General features: G+C 36.0%; 1 protein-coding gene across 4 annotated transcripts in view; it reads right to left on the bottom strand.

Annotated features, from left to right (window-relative positions):
* The window catches only part of GRIK2 (glutamate ionotropic receptor kainate type subunit 2), a 432,874-nt gene that overhangs the window by 294,685 nt on the left and 118,963 nt on the right, over positions 1-19,226 (bottom strand). For all 4 annotated transcript variants that reach the window (XM_052781434.1, XM_052781430.1, XM_052781432.1 and 1 more), the window contains one exon: positions 1,422-1,589. In XM_052781434.1, the coding sequence (XP_052637394.1) occupies positions 1,422-1,589 (168 nt within the window). The remainder of the gene's footprint in view (positions 1-1,421; positions 1,590-19,226) is intronic.

Raw genomic sequence — 19,226 nt, forward strand, 5'->3', positions numbered from 1 at the left:
GCCCATAATATTTTTCATAAATCAAAGCATCTTACAATGACTAAACTGTGTGTATTTCTGTACAAATATGGATATTGTCTATTTTCATACCTAACAACAGCCTATATTAGAATTATTTAGCAAATAAACAGATAAAACAGGTTAACAAGATTAGCTCTGTATGTTACAGCAAAAGAGAAAAAATTTTCTCATAATTTTTAAACTGAATCAGTATTATATTACACTTTTAAGATGTACTTCATGTACATTCATCCTGACACAGCAGCTTTTCCCTATGTAGCATTTCTAATGTGGCACCAAATGTTTTCATTCATCTTAGCCCACTATAACACCAGAAATCCCTTATTGTGTAAAGCTTTCATTATTTAACCGTTGGGAGTGGCATGTTGCGACCAGATCACTTGGCAAATTTAGGCTAGAAACCTGTCATAAGAAGTACAGGTTGACCTCTGATTCTTTCATCCTTCTTATTTTCTGGTTAAGGATAACATCCATATGAAATTGGCTCTTCAATTTATAAAAAAAATGTTTTTAAAGAACATGTAATACAGTGTAAAATTCAGTCCTACTGAGTTCTGACACCAGGCTTTGTATTTTCTCCTGTAAATACATACTGAACTTGTTGGGGTTTGTACTTTTTAGGATATGGCAATGCTGCAGTACAACTTGCACCTATTGTGATAGACTTGAACGTAAAACAATCTGAAAGCTTCAATTTTTGTGAGAATCAAAGATTTGAAAATTTAGGAAAAGCGTTCAAAACTATTTTTAACTTTTAATTTTTCTTTAAACAAATCATTTATAGTTAGGAGAAAAAAGCTGAACTCGGGCCTAGACATTTACCTGATAGCAAAATTCTTAAGCACAGACTTAATATTTAGGCTTATTTTTATGCCTTGTTGACATAAGATGCACAAAATTGCAACTATTTGTTCCCCTTTGGAGCCCACACCTGATTAACTATGAGACATTCATATGCTAAAGCTATTTGTGGAGATGTACTTAAAGTGATTGAATGCTTAAAATTGAATTGGAGCCTTCTTCCAGGTTCACTAGAATTTGGAGGCAATTAGCATTTCCCAGGACAAAGTCTGGAGATAGTGTTTTCTCACTCCAAAGGAGCTGGTCTCAAAAACACCCTAGTCACAAAGCTCAGAAAAATTTATTTCAGATTTTAAATATTTAAAGAAATAGCTTTTAGACAGGGGCAGTGGAAGCAAAGGTGACAATGTAATTTTCAAGCAGTTACCATTACAGCCTTCAAAGGTTGGTCTTTAAAGCAGTTCTTTGATGTCAGCCACCAACTTGTACAGTCTCATTGCACATTGCATATGGCTTTATTGGAGAGATATTTTTTCACGTAGATAAGCCAAGTGAGTCTTAGTTGCTCGTTAAAAAAAATTAAATATGCAAAAGGTTACCTTTTTTGGATGCTTCAAAACTGTCATAGAGATTTATCTTTTGGGTGTCATATGTTAATGTGGTGTTTGGCAGAAGAGTTCTGTTTCTGTTGATTGTGTTCACAGCAAATCTGAAGGCTAATTCTTCTGCTCCCATTGGACCAGATTCCACACACTCAAAAATGCCACCTGGTAGTGGGAGAAAGAAGAAAGAAAAAACCAAACCACTAGTAAGCCAAAATGGCATACAAGTACAAATTTAATCATCAGTTTGGGAAAAGATTCATCAGCCTGAAATTTTTAACTTAATAAACCTCATAGAGTGCAGCTCATGAAATTATCTCATGATTTTGGTGAGGTTTGAGTCAAACTATAAATAACCCAGCAACAAATCAAACTTACCTTAAAGAAAATCTGTTTGGTTTTTTTCCATACAACATCCATTTTACTATTGTGAATAAAAACAGTGTGGCAATATGAACTAACCACACTATTTAGAAGCAAAATAGGAGAGGGATGAAGAATAAATAATTATTCTTTTATGTAGTTAAACTTGAAATGATTACAGTTACCACTTCCAGATCAACCGCCACCTATGTGTATGTAGCAGGGGGGAGGGAGATTTCTGGATTCTTGTTTTCTACTGTTCTAGACTTATGATACAACTATAATGAACTGGAGAGTTCACTGGAAATGCAACATATAAAAGAGCATGGAACTGGGATGCCCCAAACTGCCTCCGGAAATGAAGATGTATACGTATTTTAGAATGACTGTGTGCCTGAAATGATAAATATGTTGAGCAAAGGGTTCAAATGTTGCTTTTTTGTACTGAGCCATATGTACACGCTAACCTTGTTCTCAACAAATACAGCAATCTAAGCAACTACACCCTGCATAAGGTCTATCACGCAATGAAAACATCCCCAAACAAAGCATACTGCTGGAGTAGGACATGCCTCAAATGATAATTCCTAGAACTCTTCTGAGCCAGCCTTAATCTTAAATGAAGCAAATAAGTTTGTGAAACAGTGCTGTGCTTCAGCTGTTCTTTTTCTCATTAATGAGATATCATTGCCCATGAAATGTAAATTTATACATACTTTGCGGTAACATCATTTATTCTTGGGTCTGGAAAGGCCAAGGATACAGTGACAATAAAAGTAATTTGATATGTCCTTACTATGGTGACATGGAATGCCTCAGAAAAACAATGAGTATCCATATGGTCTCTTTGGTCCTCATGCTAACAGCATCTGTCAATACTAATGGATGGCCAATGGCCATCATCTGAAGATCACTAATTACAAACCAAGCATTGTATCTGTGCAAGAAATGTTTTTCCGCTTGCTTTCTCCTAGCTTGTACTTATTCATTTCTAAAGTAATGTTGCTACCTGGCTTTGTATTGTCTAAAAAAAAAAATTCTTCAACACTCCACTTTCTCAGCAAGAAGCTCTCAGAATCTGAACGTACAGGAACTGAGTCAGACTGAACTTCACAAACTACAGTCAGTTTGTAAACAGTCTTGTTGAGCAACTAAGTAGTGTATTGGCTTTGTGTGGCAAGGTTTTGGTAGCGGGCGGGGTTACAGGGGTGGCTTCTGTAAGAAGCTGCTGGAAGTTTCCCCTGTGTTCGAGAGCGCCAATACCAGCCAGCTCTGAGATGGACCCACCACCGGCCAAGGCCGAGCCAATCAGCGATAGTGGTAACGCCTCTGTGATAACATTTTTAAGAAGGGAAAAAAAGTTGGGACAGACGGAAAATGGCAGCCAGGGAGAGGAGTGAGAACATGTAAGAGAAACAACCCTGTGGACACCAAGGTCAGTGAAGAAGGAGGGGAGGAGGTGCTCCAGGCACCGGAGCAGAGATTCCCCTGTGGCCCGGGGCAAAGACCATGGTGAGGCAGGCTGTCCCCCTGCAGTCCATGGAGGTCCACGGTGGAGCAGATATCCACCTGCAGCCCGGGGAGGACCCCACACAGGAGCAGGGGGATGCCCGAAGGAGGCTGTGACCCGTGGGAAGCCCATGCTGGAGCAGGTTTGCTGGCAGGACTTGTGACCCCATGGGGGACCCACGCTGGAGCAGTGTGCTCCTGAAGGACTGCACGCTGTGGAAAGGCCCCATGCTGGAGCAGTTCATGAGAACTGCAGCCCGTGGGAAGGACCCACATTGGAGAAGTTCGTGGGGGACTGTCTCCCGTGGGAGGGACCCCACGCTGGAGCAGGGGAAGAGTGTGATGAGTCCTCCCCCTGAGGAGGATGAAGCGGCAGAAAATAACGTGTGATGAACTGACTGTAAACCCCATCCCCGTGCCGCTGGGGGGGGTTGGTAGAGAATCTGGGAGTGAAGTTGTGCCCAGGAAGAGGGGAGGGGTGGAGGGAAGGTGTCCTGAGATTTGGTTTTATTTCTCATTACCCTACTCTGGTTGATTTGTAATAAATTGAGTTAATTTTCCCCAAGCTGAGTCTGTTTTGCCCATGACAGTAATTGGTGAGTGATCTCTCCTGTCCTTATCTCGACCCACAAGCCCTTTGTTGTATTTTCTCTCCCCTGTCCAGCTGAGGAGGGGGAGTGATAGAACGGCTTTGGTGGGCACCTGGCATCCAGCCAGGGTCAACCCACCACAAGTAGATAAACCATTTCTAAAGCAAAAAGCATGTGTATTTAGTTATCAGCTGTCCCTTTCTGATACTATTAAATATGAAAAGGCTTTTCACTTTTGCAAACCTCATGCCTCTTCCAACCTATTTCTCACTACAGGATGGAGGTGTTAACTGTTTTCCTGCAGATGAGGTCTTAAATTCCTGGTGAGAGCCCTAGGGACAGATGCTCAAATAATATTAATTTAAAAGCACAAGCACTAACCCCTGAGATGTGACTAATAATTATTTAAACATTAGTCATTTAAAACTGAGAATGAGGCACTGATGGGAGAGGCAGATGCTTAAGAAAAATTTAGATACGTAGGGAAATGATCTAAACTGACTGAGTATAGAATGTGTATATAATCAGTAACCAATATTAACAATATTTCAGAAACTGAAGCAAAAGAAACTTAGATAACATTCAGGTAAATATAGGCTTAGTACACTTTAAAACTGAAAAAAATTACCATGTTTATTTGCACAATAATGCAATATTAACCTGAAAGGCAACCCACTGCTTTTGAAATTAATGAAGTGCTCTGCTCAGGAAAATGTAGTCTGATAGACAAGATTTTGGGCTGCTTAAGATTTACAGCACCTAAACATTATAAATCAAACTGTGACATGTAGGAGGAACCTATTTTGATTTGGGGCAAATTTTTAAAAATTGCTGCAGAAAGCTAAAAATTAGCAAATAAATGATAAGTATTAAGAGACAAGAAAAATAAAAAGATATTTCCATGAACATAATGAAAACAAAGACAGATTTTATAGGCTTTCCTCAGGCACCTGGAAAGCAGTTATTCAAAGATGTTTGAATAAATCAGTATCACACAAACAGTTATTAAAAAAAAAAAAGATTATATCCTAAGTTACAATGGATTCATAAAGGGAAATAAGCATTACAATACCTCTTTATTCTCCCTGAAATTTTTACATTGGAAGATTTCTTCCTTAATTTCAATGTGTCTGAAGCTCAATACAATCTTCCTTCTTTATTCCTGTATTTTTTATTCTGCTCATTTCTAAATTCTCGAGATGGGGAATTCCTTGTCAAAGATGCTGCCACTATTCTCAGTATAAGATAAAATAAATATAAAAATGGATTTTGACCTCTTGTATCTGCGTAATTCCTAATGGTAGTGACAGTCCATCACATAGTAAGACAATTTTATGAAGATGACAAAGTCTCTATCTCCTGTGAGTGGCAACGACGTGTAAATTCCCATGTGCACCATTCAGTGGTTTCTTCCCTCACTCACACTTTCTCTGTCCCTGTGATAAATGTATGCCCTGCAAAGCTGGCAGCATATGGTCTGTCTAACTCAGGGTAAATTTCCATTCCTAAGGAACACAGAGATAGAGTAACCTGTTTCTGTTATCCTATGATTAGGATATTTTGCTAGGAGGAAGGAAAACATAGCTTCTGATTCCTGCTCCTGAATATTTTCACATTTTACACTAGATAGACACTGAATAAAAAATAAAATCCCTAGAGGAATATAGATTAGACCATATATTTGCGGTTTTCTAGCTGTTTTCTAACTTGTAGGATGTCAAACTTCCACTAGGCTCCTTTCATTTCTGTTTTATGCTGCTTCTGTATCTGTCCGCTCAAGCAGTGGGGGAGGACCATCTCATAATTAAATATTTTGGATGCTAGCATATGTAGGTTCATCTTAACCTTCACACTAAGAGGACTCAAATCAACAGGTTTTCAAAGTGCACCATGTCCTACTGATATGCAAAATGACTGAAAATCCCAGGCCTCTCCATAGTGAATAACAGCTGCTAGCTTTGGCCAACCTAATACTGCATACAGGGCACCACCATTTTTTAATTGAACATCTAAGCAGTTTAAATTGAACTCACACCCTAATCAGAGCAGGAGCTTAGGCAGACACATGTCTGCATTCTGAATACCAGGCTATAGTCACAAAACAGCTCCTCATTCTCCAGATGAGAGCCCTTTTATGTGTGCATGGAAGTCTGTGTTTCAGATATTTTCAGGATGCTCAGCAAAGGCACATAAGTAAGTTCAGACATTGAGAGGAATGGGAGGTTTTAAAGGCTGCTTTCTCCATTGCTGCGTAAGATGCAAGTAGATACTTATCTGGTAACTTTAAACTGCCTTGGCCTTACTGTTATGTTCCTATATTTGCTACTGAATATGTAAATAAATAGCAAAAAAATACTTTGAGTATTTTTAAGGAAAATGTTGTGTAAATCCACTGGCTTAATGCTAGGAGACAAGCTACAAATTACACTGCAATTTTTATAAAATGGAAAGGAAATTAATAAAAAGGATTGGCTTTCCACATCAGGTATACTCAATTATAAAGGGTTAGTGGTTTCCAGAAGCTGTTATAGCATACTGAGTTGTGTTGTTCCCTTCTAAGCAGGCTGTTCTTTACTGCTGTTGTACCTTGTATTCAGGATAGCCTTAATAATCAAATAGAGGAATGCACTGCGTGCTGTCAGATAAGCAGACAGAAGAGTCATAAATCTTGCCATTGATATGTGGACAAGCAGCCAAGCTAATGCCTATCTCTGTCTAACAGCTTGAAAAAATGCAGGTGCTGCGGTTTGTCTTATTTTTAACACAGCTTATATACCCGTAATAGGCAGAAACATCAGTTCTCATACACAACCAGCAGCACATTCTAGAGGAAATGGCTGAATTTTCACTGCTACCTCAAAACAGATACAGAAAACTTAAAAGGAGTAGTAAAATGTGTATTTAATGCTTAGCTTGCTTTGATGGTCTCATATATGACTTCTTCATTTAGAATGTTAATGATACAGCAATTCATCTCTGCCCTATAACAGTAGGGCACATGGCATCACATAGCTACAGCTCAATCTGTAGCTCATGAAGTTTTATTGACTGTGTACAGTAGGTGACTGCTGTATAGCTGAACACTTCTTCAAGTTTTCATTGTCACGATAACCACTTATCAAAAGCTCACTAGATTTTAGTAGTGATCAACACCTGAAGAATCACAGTGATGGGGAATATTTAAGACAGGCCAGTCCAAGCCAGATATGCAAGAGCAATTGTAAAACAATCTTTAAATACTGTATCTTTTGTAGTGACATCCAGGATAATTCAGATCTCCTATTATTCTTGATATACTAGAACTGCTTTTACTGAACCTGAAATCCACTAGGATTTTTCATCACAGTTGTCACTACTGAAAAAACATTTATATGACCAAGTTCTTTTACCATAACCAATAGGGAAAATCCAGTCATCAGTGTAATACTGTAGTAACTGTAACTTCAGAAACAGAAACCACTAGAAAAAAATTATAGTAATATTTTATCAAAAAGGACAATATGTAGTGTCTAAAGTAGTAAGAGTAATGTAGATGTCCTTTTCATTTTCCAAGGGGAAAAAAAATCTGAAATAGTTTTTAGAAAAACTATAAAGTAAAAAAAAATTTGTTCTGAAATTGTTCAAATGAAAAAGCCTGCATTTTCCACCAAAAAAGCTTGAAGAATTTCCATTTTTAGTCTACAAGTCATCTTGGTTTTCCTCAATTTTCAAATCATTTTCTCAAATGCAAAATCCAAAGGAAAAAAAATAAGTCAGCTTGCTACACATCTTGGCAAAAATTAACGAAAAAAATTGGTCCTGCTCTTAACTCCTTAATTTCACATATAATAGGATAACCAACAGACAGAATTAAAACTTCCATGGTTTGGCAGTATCAGGAATTTACCAGACTAATTTTCAAATGTGAAATCAGGAAAGAAAAATTTAAACACAAACTTATTCTAATACAGCATTGTTGACATTAACGAAGTTATGGAAACAATAACATTAATCATAATTTCATTTTTAACTGTGATTTCCTTGTATGAAGATGTAAGATGAAGTTTCATTTTTTTCTAATAAAATAACTTGATAAAGATCTCACACATACACACACTAGTTATTAATAGCTATATTTTCTTAAATTTATAGCCATATTACTGTTACCATGCACCAATCTGCACAAATTTAACAACAGCTATGAAGAAGGTGGTCTTTAATTAATATATTATAAAAAGTAACATCAGTGACATTGTGGCATAAACACCATTTTTTTAATGATACAGTACATTTTAAAATATAATAATGTAAATCCATGTCTTAAGTAATGTTAAAAAGGTGACTGAGAGCTAGGAATGAAATTATTTTATTTCTTCTTCCTCACCTCAGATCAATACTTTGAATTTAAGATAACTATGGTGCCCAGCACTAATCCTGATGTGACAAATAGAAATCTCTTATTCTGATTGTTTATTTGCCATTCAGAAAACATGAACTCTCAGACAGTCTTTGTTTAATTAACCTGGAAAGATGGGAGAAAGGAGTAACTGGTATTTGTGAACAAAGTATCTGTGAACAAAGTATCTGAGATAAAAAACTTTTTAGAAAAGTGTTTCAAGAGAGAATCAAGCAAGTCTATCAGTATTATACCATTAAAATATATGCTTATATCTGCTGTGTTCCAATTTTGAAATTGGCCATTTGGTAATCAGAGCCAATGATTATGCAAGGTGGTACTACGTGTAGAGGGATAAAAAGGTCAAAAGCTTATTATTGAGAGTTCAGTGGATGCTAGTATACTGTCAGCATTTCCAGAGAAGGAAGTGATGGCTTTTTGGAAGTGTGAAGGGGCTACAGTTCTCCTAATACAGGCATAGCCAGGAGGCAGTGAGGAGGCTCATCCGAAAAACCCAGTATCACTGATGTGGCATGGATGATACTGGGAGCAGGAGGGATGGTAGATGCTGTGCTACAGTGAGTGATCAGGGTTGCTGGCTGAAGGAATTTTAACCTTAATCAAGTGTGCTATGGGCTGTACTGATAATCCAGTTTCAGATCCTGTTACGGATTGGAAAGCTACAGAGGTGGTTCAAATACCTCCATAAAGGTTGCCAGCTTAGACATGTGCTTCCTATAAATACAGAACAAAATTACATTTTAGCCACTTATTTCTGTCTAGAACAGGATTTAAGAAAATGAATCATTGTCATGCAAGACATTAAAAGCAAATGAAAAATTTTCTTCTTTACAACCTTTTCCATAAAACAATGTAGTTTAAATTTTTATATCGATTTAGAATACAGCAATGTGAATCTGGACTATACCATGGTTTTAATATTCCTTTTCAAAATTATATTGAAAGCTTTCTGAATCCCACAACAGCAAGAAGTTTAAAAGGATCACTTGACATAAAAAACTCTGCTTATTTGACTTTGAAGTCCTTTTTATGTGGATAAGCCACTGTGGGAAAAGACAGTACACTTCAGCAGTATCCTTTATCCATACCGAGTGTACACAGGGTTTGGAGGAGGGAAGCAGGACCTGGAATCTCTGGGGTTAATTTTCATTGCCACTGATTTCTTGTGTGACCTTGGATCAGAAGCTTTTCTGAAAAATAAATATCCCAAAACAGATGTAACAAATTCCTCAACATTGCAATAGAGGCACAATTATTGGAAAAACAGTAACACATTTTGAAATGAGACATAATTTATGTTAAAGGCATTCGTGGAATCAGTGTATGAAAGCATGATCACAGAATCCTGCAAATTTTGCACTATAAAATGCATAGAAATATTATCTTCAGCATCTAAGTTATCTTTTCACCAATATTTTAGTGTAGTTGCATGAAACTGGCAAGTTTAAGACATTTTTCTCCTAAAAGGATTTGAATTACCCACAGATTTAAGAAAAAAAAAGTATATATTTTCTGATTGTACAATACATTAGGGGCTAAATATCCAGTCAATGTTAGGTTTATCCTGTTAATTTAATGTTAAATTATATATCAAACCAGGAAGAGTTTGTTTTGTTTTTCTTAAATATGAGAAAATAATAAGGGATAATATAAGGAAATAATAAGAGTAGATCTCATTTGAACAAAAGCTTTATCTTATAAAACTGGTGAAGAAGATTTTTAAAGATAAATGATAAGTATCTTTAAAATTGTATTTTAAATATAATTTGATGCATTCTAACATCTTCTTTAAGTCAGATGTGACAAATGCCACATGTCAGAATCTTACTTTCTATCAGCACAGTTCCAAATATGCTTTAGAAAGTCATAAATAAAATACTACTAAAAAAATATTACTAGACTGGAATATGCAGCGTACTTATAAAACACTGCTTCTGATAGCATCTCTGTTTATGAACATTACTCCTTTCGGTTAGAATATCAACAGAACATGAGTAAAGATGACAGGCAAAATAAGAACACCTAAACACATTCATCTACAGTGTTAGAAGGTACTATCTGTATGATTCCTTCCCGCTTTAAGGATATACATTAGCTTCTTGTGACATGCAAAGCAATTTATTACAGAACACACAATTTCAGTGCAATTATCACATTCATGTAATATTTAGTGTCTCATGACTAGCAGTAACAAAAGGAAACAAAACACTAAATGAAATGTGACTACAAAAATGGCCTCAGAAGATTTTGCTAAAATGTGCTTTTCATTACTTTGGCTAACAAAAAGTTTTAAACTGTCTTAAAACAACACAAGTTTGTTTCCTTCCCTTTTTCTAAACAGACAGCCAACACCCAGATAAAAAGTTTTCAGTCTCCATGAAGAAAACTTTTTTCTCCAAAACTTCTTTACAGATGATAATATGCAAATTTAAATGCTTAGGTTTTACATAAATACTTTCACAATGACTAATGCAGAAGTCTTACATCTGTTTATAGGCTCCTTACTGGGGAGATACAATCTTCAAACTTTCCTGCTTATAGGAATATATATATATATACAAATCATATACCATTTCATTTTATTCTAGAAAGAGAAATTTTTCACAGATAGAATCCTTCAGTAACCTGGAACAATTCTTATGAAGTGTGTTATCTAATTTAAGAGAGGGGAAAAGAAAAAGGACATACCTAGGCTTAAAATATATACATACACATATGTAACAGAAGAGATGCAGAGTACCAAATTTCATTCTATGAATGGTATGAACTGTATGTACTTTTCACTGTCCACAGAATAAACCCTTTCATAACTGGATTTAGTATTGTAATAGTTCTTAATAGTCATTCTTTGGGCTAATGAAATAGTGTTTAGAATTCTATTGTGGAGAAAGGTACTACAACTGGTTATTTAAAGGACCCATATTACTATTATTCAGTGAAATACTTTTTCTTTCCACAGACATTTCAGATAAAAAGGAGGATTGTGGTATTTTTGCTGTGCATCGGCAAAGTAACCTCCAAAGAATCAACAAGAGTTTGTTTCTTAAATGGAAAAAAAGTAGAACTCCACAAGTGCTCCTCCGTGAATAAGCAGGAGTAAGAACTGGTAAAGCCACTTGTTTAGCAGGGACTAAAAGCAGCGTGGTTTTGTTTTCTAAGGACTATATATATGAGATATGAAGTAAAGGTTTCTTGTTCTGCATATGGCACTGTAAAGTGAGAAAAATGAAGATTTTCAGTTATTTTCATATTTCAGGAAAATATTTTCAAATTTTAGTTTGCTACATTGTGTTTTACATTACTTCATAGTAATGCATTACTACTTCCTAACACTGCCATGTTACTGTGCATTAACTGGAACAGTTTATTGTTTCCATTTTGTCCTTACAGCTATTAAAAAATAGATTTTCTTCAGTACTGCTTGGAACATTTAATCATCTTTTCAAACTGTTTCCTGACTCTATTACAATTAAAGAGTTTGAAATCACTGCTATAGAAATGCTGTGAAATAGCAGGAAAATTTACAATAGTCATAAAAGAATTAAAAAACAAACTTCAAAATCAGACTGATGGAAAAGTTTTAAATGTGACAAACATTTTTTGCTGTTACATTTAATGTTTCACTTCAGCACTCAAATGTTCAGTTTCCAAAAATGTTTGAATTAGAGAACTGCTTAGAAATTAGGTCATTATCTTTTCATCTTGGTAATAATCTCACCAAAAGTCACTTTTGCCAAAGGTATTGCTACCCCGGTTACAATATGGTATGTGCTGCTACAGGATTATCATTTAAATACTTGGAAGCAATTTTCAGAAGACTAAGGTGGGTTATTGAATATTATTTGGAAAAATCTTCATTATTCCTGTCCCTAATGTATTCCTGTCCTAGATACTTGGACTGCATAGAGATGGTACTCCTGTATTCTCTCAATTATTCCCTTTTTGAGTTTTCAGCCATAGGAGGAAAAAAAAAAAAAAATATGATGTACTGTTAGTCCAGAAACAAGCAAATAGTACGAGCAAACAAGTATTAGGAACAAGAAAGAGATGGATCTGTAGTGAAATTGTTAAGTGCTAATGTGGATAAAAGACAAAGTTAAACAAAACCAAAAATGCTTCTTAACTTCAAAAGCAGAGATATTAGGTTCATCTGCTGCTAGACTGCAAATTTATTTTAGAGTTTTAAAAATACATTGGTTCAGAGTCCTTGAGCTCACCTATTTCACAAGTTAGACCAATAGTGAAACATACTACATTTTGTAATGTGACCTAAGATAAATTATGCATCTCAGTATGACCTATACAGACAGGACATTAGCAGAAGAAATTAAGACACTGCTCTCCAAAGAAATGAATGAAATGTTCTATATCAACTCCATAAATAACAAGAAATATAATTATAAATTTAAAGCTTTCTGAAAGCTTTTGCATGCTACTTCTCTTCTAAATATTACACAAAAGATGCACAAATTTTGCCACACATTCATATTTCTAAGTCATTCAATTAATATGATAAATACCAATAAAAAGCACATTAATGTATATGAAAGTTGAATGCTTCAAAAACTGATAATTTATGGCAGATTCGTGTGCAGAACAGATTCTGGTGGGATCTTGAAGTAAACAAGCAAAAATATTTAATGAGGCACAAAAGTGTCTGTTTCGGTATGATACATATCAGAGATACTGATTCACTTCTCCAGTGATAAACCAGTGGTGTTTAATTCACAGCCTGCAGAAATATTATTGGAGGGGCTGGGGGAAAGCGTCATACAGAAGCAGAAGGTAAAAACATTTGACCTGAAGCACAGAGATACCCAATACTTTACACTCCTCTCTCATTTGCAGTACATTTGACTGTCATTTGTTTTTCTTAATAATTACCCAATTATCTTTTCCATGAGAAGGAAGGCATTTGTATTCCTAATGACTGAAATGTGATCTAGATGTGCAAATGATACTTCCACAGTATATCCTTTTACTCTGCTTCCACATATATCCCAGAATTCAGCACTAGTTGTATCCACAGTTTGGGTTTAGATTGATCATCAATTATGTGCAGATATTTTATTAAGAGTCTAAATGCTAAGAAATTATTAGCTAATGTGATAATTATGCTCTAAAAAGTTGTTCATTAGTTTGATAATTAAGTTTTAATTACGGAATTAGAAGCCTCTTGGGAAAACTTGAACAGTTGTTTTGGCAGGAAAGCAGGAGTTATGCATCCTACCTTCTATGAACCCTATATATGGATTAAATATTAACTGTTACATAAAGCAACTCTTCCTTTCTATTCTCTCTTCTATATATTTTTCTATAGAGTGGCCAAACTCTTCCAGATAGATACATCTTTAACCAGGATACTGTCTTATCTAGTATCATCACAGTATCAGCTTTACTTTTTTATTTACAAGGACATACTTTAAAAAAAAGTCTAAAATGTTTTAAACCACTTTGTCCACAGTGAAGACTCACATTTGTAACAATAGAAGACCACACAGTAAAAATACTCCATATTTTTCTTCTAATTTACATGGTTTAATAAGAAATTATTTTTTCATCCAGTATGATCAGTTTCTCCCCATGATGAGGCTTTTCTTTTTTAAACACCTTCACCTTCATGGTGGAGACAATTTTTTCAGAAGGAAAGAGATGTTCCATGAATCATAGGTGTCATAAAATGTTTTCTCAAGGAATCTATGTCTTACAACTGGATTTGTCAGTGTCTAATGAAAATAGCATCTTCACTGAAGGCCATTTTGTTTTAGGCATATATACATGGTATCAAGCCACCTTCTTCACAAAATGTACCTCTGCAACCTCTGTTTTCAGGTATTCAAGCAAGGAAGCATAATTAGCGAGGAGGTAGGATATTGACAGAATCATTCCAACTATTTCCATCAGGAAAACAGTCTAAGTATCAGCAACACAGGGGAAAAAACAGTTTAAAACAGCAATCTGGAAGATAAATTCTACAGTAGTGTATAATGTTGAAGCTCTACTTTCACACTGATATCTTGAACGTTGCACATAGTTTTAATCCGTGGGGGGAGGGTGGCAGGGAGGCAATGGCTGAAGCTGGAGATTAAGACACCTACCTTTAAAAGCCCATAGGTGTGCTGGGAGTGCAAGTTCCCATTGTATTCAATGGATCTTGGAGAACAGTTCAGCTCACCTGAGCACAGTCATCTAGGACTCAATGCATATGTCCACATATGGGCTACCTGACAATGCTGAAGCTACCCCTCCTGGCCTCTGGTACAGAAAAGGACTGTGTCTTTCCCAGGTCTCATGTCTTATCTACACCGATGGCTCTGAAACACAAACGGATCTCAACTTTTCTCAGTCCTTTTGCAGTTTATCAGTACAGCTTGCCCATTTCATCTGCTAACTTCCATTGTCTAAAAGGGGAGCTCGGGTACCTGGTACACATATGTATCTGACCCTTGAACCAAATCCTGCTCATTTCAAAAATGATATAATAGATCTAGAAGAGGTAAAGAGAAAGGCAACAACATGTATAATGAATTTCACATAAGAAGTGAGTGAGAAAGGATAATTCAGCCTGGAAAAGAGACAGCTTGGAGTAAGATAGAATTCTACAAAAATATATGTCATGCAAAGGGTGGGTACAGTTTTCGTATTCACTGTTTCTTCACATACCAGAACTAGAGGGCCTTAGCTGATGCTAGTTATAAAAGCAATCAGTGCCAATTTTCACTTTTGCAAATGTATGACTTAGGAAAACCAAACAAGGAAGATTTCAGCATAGCAGACAGTGGATATAGGTTACTGTCTCCTGAGGTGGCTTAAAATCCAGCAACATTACAAGATAAAATAGGTCTTCTTTCTGGAGCCAGGGAATTTTGCTTCTTTCTGATGATGTGAAGTTGTGATATTTGCAGTAGGTAACTTTATGTAATACAGGTTTATCTAATAAGTGGTTTGTATGCTGAGCGAGAACATCTTTGAAACTGTTATCCAAATTCTCTCCATTTCATGTTTATTGTGAAGAGATGTATTTGTTCACCAGAAGTAGTAGTTTATCTAAAAAATTTAATATTTCTCAAGCACAGCTGACAGATGAAAGTCCTAATAAATTTGCCTTTAGTGACATGCAATAGAATTGAAATAAGTTATTAAGATTTATCAAACAGAAAGGTCAGAGACAATTATATTTAATGTTTTGGTGGTGTCAAAACACAGTTACATTTTTACTACTTTCTATTTCTTCTGTGCCAAAGAGCAATGTGATTAATCTTCATTTTTTTTTCCACTTAGGCCTTTATATTAGTATGAGTTTTGCTGTGTTAAAGCACTATCTATCCTTTTAAAATATGGAAAATCTTGAAATAATTTTTATATTTGAACAAAGCAACAGATTATTTGAGGTTTTACTATTAGATTTCAGTTTAGGAACAGAAGTGATCAAAGTCTCATTATTAAACCAATTTTATGGTGTAAGTTTTTCATAGTATCCGAGACCAAAAACCACCAGCTTTTTGAGTACTTAAGTCTTATGCAACATTTGGTCATCTGACTATCATTATTCAGAAATTACATGGACCTCAGAAAACAAGACTTTGTTACCTTCACACTTCTGTGTGGTAAGGAGTATCTTAAATCTAGTGCAATTAGTGAATATGACCATTTTCATCTTTAAAAATGTTCTTTTAGCTTTTTCTAGTCTTTAAAGATTCACATCTTCCACTAGTAAAGTCTCAATGACAATTCTGAACCAGAGGGTTAGTTACATTGCACTGGTTTCAATGATTTTTGTTGTTGTTGTTTGTTTTGTTTCTATCTTGGGCTTATCAGGCCAGCAATTTAAGGTTATTTGCAGTCACAGTTAGTACTTTAACACTGAGTTGTAAAGAGGAATTTTGGGGAGACGCAAAGCAAGATTCAGTTGCCTGAAAACATGCATCTACTGCCCTTTCAGCCTGCCTGTGACTCCATTAGGGGGCAACCCATAGAGGCTGGCAGATATTGCAAAGGACGAGAAGCTCAACGTGACCTGACAATGTGTGCTTGCAGCCCAGAAGGCCAACCATATCCTGGGCTGCATCAAAAGAAGCGTGACCAGCAGGTCGAGGAAGGTAGAGTCTCCCCTTCTACTCCACTCTCATGAGACCCCACCTGCAGTACCGCATTCAGCTCTAGGGCCCCCAACATAAGAAGGACATGGACCTGTTGGAGCAAGTCCAGAGGAGGGCCACGAAGATGATCAGAGAGCTGGAGCGCCTCTCCTATGAAGAAAGGCTGAGAAAGTTGGGGCTGTTCAGCCTAGAGAAGAGAAGGATCAGGGGAGACCTTACTGCAGCCTTCCAGTACATAAAGGGGGCCTGCAGGAAAGATGGGGAGGGATTTTCTACAAGAGCATGTAGTGATGGGACAAGGGGTAGTGGCTTTAAACTGAAAGGTGGTAGATTTAGATTAGATATAGGGAAGAAACTCTTCACTATGAGGGTGGTGAGACACTGGAACAGGTTGCCCAGAGAGGTTGTGGATGCCCCCTCCCTGGCAGTGTTCAAGGCCAGGTTGGATGGGACTTTGAGCAACCTGGTCTAGTGGAAGGTGTCCCTGCCCGTGGCAGTGGGGTTGGAACTAGATGATCTTTGAGGTCCCTTCCAACCCAAAACACCCTATGATTCTATGATACTTGACAATGACTGCTCAAATAACTCACAAAAAACAAGGTACATAGAAGTAGTCACATTCTGATCAAGCTAAACAGAATTTACTCCCTGAAGTAGAAACTCATTTTCCTTAGGCCAGTATATACTCATTGATAAGAATAATATTAGAGTTATTTATATAAATAACAATTTTCTGGTCTTTTGGAGGTGTGTTGAAAAGATCTGTAAAGATAGAGCTTGCCCACTAAAAATTGTACAGGTGATACAGAATACACTTACATGTACAAAACTCATTCTACTACAAGACTGTTGAAGTTAGTGTGATAGTTCCACTATAGTAAAAAAGAAAGGCACATGCAGAGACTGATTCAAAATAGACTGAAAGGCTCTTGGCACATGTCTTTTTTCTTCCTGTTCGTTGTAGAGTTTAGATAAAATGAATTAAAGCTTGTCCTTCAAGCCTCTTTCCAACTGGTTCTCCTTTAAGCCTCTTTCCAACTGGTTCTCCTTTGTGTGTATGTATCTACATGTGACTATGGGAGATGCACACACATGAGCTGGTAACAATATAAAGGTCCTACAGCAAAAGCATTCTGACACAGTACACTTGTATATTCATAATTAATTTCATATTTACACTCCAGTGTATTTATTTCTTATTCTTTACCAGTTACCCTTTGTTACCACGTTGCTATTTAACAGATACATAAATATTTATTCTGATATTACAGAATACTGTTTTATTTGTTATTGTGGATTAATTATTTACTCTTAACTGCATTTTGAAACAGACAGCTGTCATAAAACATCTTCTGTTTTCTATGAGGGTCCTTACTTATAGCTGTTTGCCCCCAATAATCAAAAAATGAAAGATTCCATGTAGTGATTTTCCCATGAATACTATGTTGTAAAATGTGCTCATAAATTATAGCTTTCCATACCCAGCAAGTAGCAAGGATTTCTTTAGAACTGACACAGGTAGAAGCATATCACTTTACAGAAAAAAAAAAAAAAGCAGGATTAAGTTGTCATACATATAAAGATATCATGTAAATTAGATTTAAATATCATTGTCTTAAATTATTAGCGTATCATTGTTAGTGACCACTTTTGAGAAGAACAGGTTTTCTAGCCTTTCATATTGATTCATGTAAATCACTAGCTTCAGTGTCTTTATAATTCAATTCAAATCTGTAATGAGTCAAACCTGTAGAAAGGCCTGTTCAGAATGAACAGTGACAACTTAGTTGAAATGCTGCTCGTGCCATGGAAACAATGAAGTGTGACACTTTGTCTTTTACATCTAGCAACAGGTTTACTGGGAAAGAAAGTAAGAGTCATTTATTCTGTTTTTCAGAAAGGTGGCAATATGGATAGGAGAATTAAACATTTACTTTGGGGGAGTGCGAACTATTTCTTTGCTTTTTTCACAGGTGTATTAAGCTGGTTTATAAATTTATTTGGTACCTTGAATATTCATTTATTTTTAGCTTTTCCTGAATTGCAGTCGATACATAGCCCCCTCTGAAAAGCTTCTGTGACATTTAAGATACTTCTTCAAAAACGTTTTTCCTTCAGTTGAAGCCTAATCTCCAAAATGGGTCTTTCACTTTGCCTGTGTTGAGGTATTTACCCATGAATAAAAGAAACTAGAAGCGTGTGTAGAAAAGGCAACTTTTTCAAAATCTTCCATGACTTGAGGTTTTGTATCACATAAATTAACCTAAGTAAATCATTCTGAATTAGTAAAAATATTTTAAAATCTGGCTTAATACTAACATGAAATTACACACACCTTTTGCCCATGCTACTTTGTTAATAAAATAATATCCTTAGACCAAAAATTTATGCATCCCCTTTCCAGATAGATTTTAATCTCCGACTCAGATTTCCCCAAGCCCTATTAATATATTTTTTTAATTTCGTGCTGTTTTCTACAACATAATGTAGAGCTATGAATGTTCAGATTTCTCATTAATAAGGGATCATTTTAAGGATTAGCTGTAATCTTGCATTCTGAATTTTTACACCTTAGATTAAAAGGCTATTTTCAAAATTTGCAAGGGCTTAAAGTCAAATTCTGTCTTCCCTCAGCTCCATGATATAACCTTTCATTAGACACAGAGCAATATATGTACATCTGCTCTACTCAGGTCTGCCTGCAGGTCTGTTCTTTCAAACCAGCAGGCTAATGAAGTGCCATAATTTAAGACATGTAGAAAGCAGTATTGGTCATGCTAGAGAGCAGGTACGCAGGCAGTGTACTGCAAAAATAATGCAGAAATGTATAACCAAACAACTGATC

The sequence above is a fragment of the Harpia harpyja genome, chromosome 3 (genome assembly GCF_026419915.1).
Source record: "Harpia harpyja isolate bHarHar1 chromosome 3, bHarHar1 primary haplotype, whole genome shotgun sequence".
Lineage (NCBI taxonomy): Eukaryota > Metazoa > Chordata > Aves > Accipitriformes > Accipitridae > Harpia > Harpia harpyja.